A 7,519-nucleotide genomic window follows, 5' to 3' on the forward strand; every position below is an offset into this window, starting at 1 on the left:
GCATACAGTATGCATATTCTGGCATGTGAAATAACATCTCAATAAAGTTCTTAAGGAAAAAAAATAATATTTCAATTACTTTCTCCAAATGAAATATATTCAAGAAGCTGGACCAAAAAAAAAGGTCAGATAACTAAAGCTATGGCCACTCAACGTAAAAAACAATGTTATTGTTGTTCGCCCTCAAGTCAGATAACTGACTTTCCAGGGGGTTTTTAGAGACAGTAAATCACACAGGAGATTATTCATTCTTCTCCAGCAGAGCAACTGGTGGATTTGAGCTGTGTGCCTTTAGCAATGCAGTACAATCTTTGCGCAAAAATTAAAAACAACAAAAATCAAACCTATTGATTGTCTATTCCACTTAATGCTCTACTATAGATCTGGAACTCTCTTTCCACCTCTCCATCTCACACACACACAACCAAAGGCCCATCTCTCAAGATCTAAAGGAAGCAAAGTCCATTCTTTCTGACAATGAACATTTCTCTTTTCTTTTTCCCCAATCAAGTCTATGGTGTCAACACAAACAGGGAGTTACCTGCTCCTTCAATTGGGGTAAGGACATTATATTCAGATTCACTTATATTCCAGTAAACTCAAATGTCTGATTCTGGCCAGACCTGAAGAACTGGGTTTTCAGTTTGTACCAACCACATTAAAGGTAGCTGACGACTAGGCTTGTATTCTAAGGACAAGATTGAATGGAGCTTTCACTCCCCCTACCACATACACACCTGATAGCCCTCTCAGGGAACAGGCATCAAGTGGACATGATAAAGGACAGTGGGAAAACTTACACAGGACTTGTTTTCTCCCGCCCTAGGACTCCACTTCTGGATGACTGCAGACTGAAACAACTTGACCTAAGACCGGGTTGCCTTCTCTGGCAAGAAAGTGGGAATCCTCAAGCCTGATGTGCATTTTACCAGAGGGCTGGGCTGGGCTGGGCTAGGCGCTCTAGCTTCTTTCTGCAGCAGGACACAGAGGCAGGCCCAGGGCTGCGGGAGGGTCTCTATGGCTGCTTGCCCTGAGATACCTCCACAAGAATTTTCCTAGCTCAGGATCCAGCGAGGTCCATCTCCAAACCTTTCTCTCTCTGCATTTCCCAAGTGCAGGACCTCCAGGGGCAGCTTTCTCACTGAGGTTGTCACCACCAACACCAGGCATTATGAGGAAGCTTAAGAGATTGAAACCACCAATCTCCTCATGGGAGAAAGATAGGCAGCCACCTCCTGTAATGCTTTACAGCCCCAGAGACCAGGTGTGTTAGAATTAGAACCAAGATGAGTGGCCATATGCTTTTATGCTTTAAAAATTAATCAGACCTAGCAAGAACCAAGAGCCAAGAACAGAGCATTCCCTCAGAATGAACGGAGACCAGAAATCAAAGGCTTATGCCCAAGAGAAGCAGGATTTCATCCTGCACTTCTCCCAGATTCTCAAAGTGCTGACTGAGGATGATCTGAGGCACCCAGAAATAGGAGAGGCTGTTACCCAACTCAGGAAAGTCCTAGAGTACAACGCTTTTGGAGGCACCAACAACAGAGGTTTGCCCTATTATCTGAACCTGACGGAGCTCTTCCTGCCGAGTTCCTATCAGACTGAGATTGGACAGACCTTGGACCTCATCACTGCCTCCCAGGGCAAGGTATATCTTAGCAGATTCATTGAAAAGAGGTAAAAATCCATTGTCAAATACAAGACAGCTTTCTACTCCTTTTACCTTCCTGCAGCTGCTGTGATGTATATGGTGGGCATCGATGGAGAGAAGGAACATGCCAGCACCAGGAAGATCCTGCTAGAGATGGGCAAATTCTTTCAGATTCAGGATGATTACCTTGATCTTTTTTGGTGACCTGAGTGTGACAGGCAAGACTGGCACTGACATCCAGGATAACAAATGCAGCTGTCTGGGGATTCAGTTTCTGTAACAGGCCTCTCTGGAACAACATCAGATCCTACAGGAGAATTATAGGCGGAAGGAGACGGAGAAGGTGGCCCTGGTGAAGTCACTGTTTGAGGAAGAGGAGCTACCTCCTGGTTTTGAGCTATATGAAGGAGAGAGTTTCAGCTACCATATGGGATTAATTGAGCAATACGCTGCTCCCCTGCCCCCAGACTTCTTCCTTCCAGACTACAAGCAGAATAAGTGACCCTAAAGACCGTGCGGGGGGCTGTGGGGGTTGTTGTTAAGTGTCCTTGAGTTGCCTGCCACTCATAGCGGCCCTATGTACAACACCTCTGAAGCCAGCCCTGTCCTGAGCCAGTCTCACTAACTCCAACACACCAGCCCCCATTGCCCCAGTTACTGTTATCAAGCCATCTCATCTGCGGTCTTCCTCTCCTACGCTGTCCTTCCACCCTTCCAAGCATAACATCCTTCTCCAAAGACCAGTCCCTCCTGGCAACATGCTCAAAGTATGTGAGACAGAGCTTCAAAATCCTGACCTCCAAGGAGAAACTTAGTTTCATCCTGTCCAAGACAAACCAATTTGTTCTCCTGGTGATAAATGGTATGTTCAAGACTCTTCTCCAGCACCGCAATTCAAAGGCATTGACTCTCCTGACATCCTTAGTCATTATCCAGCTCTCTGATGCATAGCAAGTAATTGCAAAAACCATGGCCTGGATCAAGCTCACCTTAGTCTCTAGACTGACATCACTGCTTCTTCTTAATAAATTATCATTTTTTAAAAAATAAGCTATCAAAACCAGGAAGCCAATATTGACTTGCATACAATTAGTGCTTTGGGTGTATGAGTGATGTCATAAGTAGTGGGCACTCTGGGCACATGAATGACATCAGAGAACAGGGATCAGAATGAGAAGCACCCACTAAACTTTCCAAAGCATCATTTCATTGGCCCAGACTCTAGTGCTGACCCAGAGAAGGAAACCATAGTAGAGTCTCATCTCACTAGCAAGCTGCCTCTCCTCCACATTTCCTTTCAAGGAGGGAGGTCTGCCCATTTGCAGATGTAAATCTTTACTATTTTACCTTTCCTTCTGCCTCTTCATCTTTGTCTTCTCATCCCCTCACTCTAATAAAAAGCTTCAGCCTACACTTCAATGTTCCATGCACGTAAGGTCTGCTCTCCCTAGAAACCCTAAGATTGCTCTGCGGGCGCTGTGCTCCCTTGGCACGTGGGCACTGCCCCCCCTCCTCTCTTCTCTTCCACCGGCACATTCTTCCATTCTTTCTTTGGCCTGTGAAAGAAGGGTGGACTAGGGCATTGATTACATGATAGTAGGTGGAGGGTCCTATGAGTCAGATTCTACTTGATTGCAGTGGGGCCCAAGCCCTTGACAAGGTTATTTAGCTATTAGTCTGAACTGTCTGAAGTTGCTATTTTTTTGTAGGTCAAACATGGTCAGAACATAACATCCTTCCCCTGACTGAAAGGGTGAGAAACAGGTAAGGAATGGGGTGTGGAAAAGGACAATTATGAGAATATGACAGGTTTGAATATCAGTCTGTTACTTTGCTTCAACAAATTAAAACCCAAAAAGCAAACCCTTTACTGCTGAATCATTTCTGACCCACAGTGACTCTTCAATATGTCCCCTAGGCTGTACATCTTTAGCAAGAGACTGCTCATCTTTCTCCCTGGTAGATTTGAACTGCTGAACTTCTGGCTAAGAATGCAATATATTGGATATGTGGAAGTGGGATGGGGTTGCACAATTTGATGGGTTGGGGCTGGTGAGGGAAATGAGAAGGATCTGATGTGAAAAACAATTTATTTGAATTTTGCGAATAAACAATTATAAATTGCGATGAGAAAGTCTGCTGTTAGGGACCTCTCCAAAGTACTGAAGAACAATGGTGTCACTCTAGAGCCTAAGGTGCATCTGATATAGGCCATGGTCTTTGCAATTACTTGCTATGAGTCAGAGAGTAGGACAATGACTAGGGAGGATAGAAGGAGAATTGATGACTTTGAGCTGTGGTGCTGAAGAAGATTATTGAATATACCATGAACTGCTAAGAAAACAAACAGGTTCATCCTGGAGAGGGTTAAATCGGGCTGCTCCTTGGAGGCAAGGATTCTGAGGCTTTGTCTGACATACTTTTGGAGAAGGACGTCATGCATGGGATGGTGGAGGGACAGCACAGGAGAGGAGGACCCTCTATGAGGTGCATTGATTCAGTGACTGGGATAATCAGGGTGGGTGTGTCAGAGACAGTGTGATTGGCACAGGACATAGCAGGGTTTAGGAATGTTGTACACAGGGTCATGATGAGTCGCAAGTGACTCGACGACACATAGCAACAACAAAAACAAAAAATAATGTAAAATAGAATGTATAAGAATGTACGAAACACAATGTAAATGAGAAATTGTATAAAACACTGTATATGAAAGAAACATTCTGTAACAGTATATATGAAAATCAATAAAGAGTATTTTTATATATTTATATATAAATAAATATTTTATATATTTATATATATTTAATATATTAAGAACTATGCTACCACAATTTCTTTTCCCTCAACAGACATCTACTGAACTCCTGCAAAGTGCCTCATACTGTTCTAGGAGCTGGACACACAGTGGTGCAAAGACAGGCAAGCCTTATGCTTTTTCTGGAATATTCCAGAGCTGCTTCCTACCTGTGTGATGGTGGACAAGTCACTCAGCACCCTGCACTTCTGGTTAAGGACTAGCGTGAGACAGGGGAAAGTACATCAAGCACCAGACACATTGCTTGGTCCTTGAAAAATAATAGTTACGGTTATTTTACAGCGACTCACTGAGAAGGCCTAATATTCGTGGAGTGAAAGAACTTTGAAATGCATTGTGGGAATCTTCTAGCTCACCTCTAATGAGTTCCAAGGGTAGAAGCCAGTGCAGGAGAATGGAGCACATGGCGGGGTGGATGGGGAGGGCACTCAGCAAAGCCCATGACTGCTACTGCTCATCCGCTCTGGTACCTGGGACACACCACCGACGGCCAGGAAGCAGCCAGGCAGCAGGCATTGGAATGGCTCAGGGAGACTCACTTCTCTTGGTTAAAGGGTACCATCGAGTTGACTTCTACTCATATAGACCCCATGTCACTGAGCAAAACTGCCATATAGACTTTCCTTAGATAGTAAGCTTTATAGGAGCAGATTGTTGGGCCTTTCAAACTGCAGAGCTGCAAAGTGGATTTGAACTGTGAACCTTTCGGGTAGCAGCTGAACACTTTAACCTTGCACCACCAGGGCTCCATTCATCTTTCTTAAGAGGCATGAAATAATTTCATTTGAGTAAAAGAAGGGTCAAATTAATGGATTTAGGCAAAGAAAAGATATGAGACTTCGAAACGGGCCCTGAATTTACTTGTAGAAACTGCTTATTTAAGAAATCAAGCACAGGTTTGGCCATGGTCAGTAAGATGACATGCAAATTGGCCAGTCCCTCACTGCCTAGGCCAACAGCCTCCTCCCCCCACCACACACACACAGTCAATCCAATCGTGTCTCTTCTGTGAATTTCCACTGTCATTGACTTGGTCAGGCTCATAGTAACCCTCTATTGAGTTTCTGAGGGTATAAATCATTACGGGAGAATTCCATAATTCTCCTGTGGGACAGCTGGTTGATTTGAACTGCCAACATTTTTCAGTTAGCAGCCCAATACATTACACCCTATGTCGCCCAGGCTCCTCCAACAGGGGTATAGACATGGGATTAGATTCCCTTTACAGCCCTGGGGTCTTACTTTCCAGGATATAAATGCAAATAACAGGTCACACAATCACCCAGGTAGCCCACAGGCCACCCTGCACACCCCTGTTATTTACACTTATTACTAAGTGTAAAGCTGTTGTCTAGCAATGCCGGTGACGATGGTACCTTCACTGGCATCACTTTCCTGAGACTCATCCGGGTCTCCAAGTCTGTTCTTCCCAGGTAGATCACAGGGTGTTAGGTCCAACAATACGAGGAGTTTCTTTTCATACACTTTTCTGGTAGAAGCTGAGAAAGAATGTGAACCAATGAAAATGCCTTCGCATATGACATTACAGCAGAGCTTCTTACTCTTGTAACTTATACTGATGGCTTTTGAAATGAATGGGTAGCCATGGCTACTCAACCCAGCTCCTTCCTTCCACAAACCCTTAAGGTGAAGCCAGGCATTGAGATCCATCTCAGAACAAGATGGGCAAGGCTGTGGAAAGCTCCTTGTGGAGTTTCCAGTGAACATATAATTAGATAACATGGTGCACATCCTAAAACCAAATCCACTGGTTTGTATATAATAAAGTGTAACTAGCTCTTCACCAGGGAGCTCTAGTGGCCTAGTGTCAAGAAGCTGCGCTATAATCCCAAAGGTGTGTGGTTTGAATCCACCAGCTGCTCCATGGAAGAGAGATGAGCAATCTCCTCCCATGCAATTAACTGCCTCTGAAAACCCTCTAGAGGGTCAGTTCCAACTTGACAGTACACCACCACAACAACAACTTGTTTCTCACCTATCCCTCTTCTCTAGTGCTACCTACCTCACTTTTGGCGGTGGTGTCAGGTGCTGTCAGTTAGATATTTTGACTCATAGTGACGCCGTGTGACTGCCTCACAGAGTTTCCCAGGCTGTAATCTAGGGAAAAGATCACCAAGTCTTTCTCCCATAAAGTTGCTACGTGGGTTTGAACTGCCAGCCTTTGAGTTAGCAGCAAAATAAATCATAACCACTTGCACTGGTGGGCTCCAATGCCATACTCCTCCCTCGCTCACTCTTGGCTGACCCTTTAGCAGGTTTTCAGCTGTAAATCGCCAGAGAAGAGATTGTTCACATTTCTCCCTCAGGGTAGCTGGTGGATTTGAACCGCCAGAGGACACAGTGCAACTCTGGACAGACTATGCCGTCTGAGCTCCCCTGGTACCATACGTATTACCCTATACATCGGATTTGGGTTTATTTACTGCCTGTTCTCCACCTTTGCTTTTCTGCATTTCCTAATTTCTATTTTAATGTGTTTGTTTAAAAAAAATGTTTATGGGGGGTGGGGGAAAATTGTTTATGTCCTGTCCCTTCCACTATGAGATGTTTTCAACCTTTGAAAGAAGTTTCTAAATGATAAATGGCTCGTCTCTAACATTTGATACATACGTAGTATTGGGCCAGGTGAAAAGCCAAGCTTCTTAAGCTCTTCCTGTAATTCACTGTCACTCAGACACTTCACATTCGCCATGGTGCTGTAAGTTTGGCCTCTTTTCTGATGGTGGAACTTTCAAGACACTGAAACATTAATGCTGTTAAGGTAGTCATCTAAATAAATACTAAAGCCTAGCTACAAAAAAATGCATATAGTTCCATTTCCCCAGATTTTTGCAAGTGAAACAAAAATCACCATTTGCTGGGGGGCTATGTTGTGCTCGACTTGAAGGCAGTCAAAAACTGTACACACACACACACACACACACACACACACGTCCCTGCCAGGATGACTTCCTTAACACAAGGCTTGGGTGGGTGTCACTGTCCAATATTTAAAACGTCCTTGGGGTTAAACAATTTCTAACCTT

At 44.3% G+C, this 7,519-nt stretch overlaps 1 protein-coding gene across 1 annotated transcript; it reads right to left on the bottom strand.

Moving 5' to 3' along the window:
* Positions 1-5,804: 5,804 nt before the first annotated feature.
* On the bottom strand, positions 5,805-7,185 carry LEMD1 (LEM domain containing 1). Its single transcript, XM_006887987.1, has 2 exons — positions 7,104-7,185; positions 5,805-5,971 (listed from the first exon to the last, which is right to left on the bottom strand). The coding sequence occupies exons 1-2, from the start codon at positions 7,183-7,185 to the stop codon at positions 5,805-5,807; spliced, it is 249 nt and encodes an 82-aa protein (XP_006888049.1).
* Positions 7,186-7,519: the final 334 nt, after the last annotated feature.

This window comes from Elephantulus edwardii, unplaced genomic scaffold, assembly GCF_000299155.1.
Source record: "Elephantulus edwardii isolate Elephantulus edwardi_28Jun2011 unplaced genomic scaffold, EleEdw1.0 scaffold00063, whole genome shotgun sequence".
Classification (NCBI taxonomy): Eukaryota; Metazoa; Chordata; class Mammalia; order Macroscelidea; family Macroscelididae; genus Elephantulus; species Elephantulus edwardii.

Coding starts and splice junctions, on each gene's coding strand:
- LEMD1 (XM_006887987.1), bottom strand. CDS start 7,185: ATGGCGAATGTGAAGTGTCTGAGTGACAGTGAATTACAGGAAGAGCTT. Junction 5,972..7,103: donor TTCACCTGGCCCAATACTAC/GTATGTATCAAA, acceptor ATTCTTTCTCAG/CTTCTACCAGAAAAGTGTAT.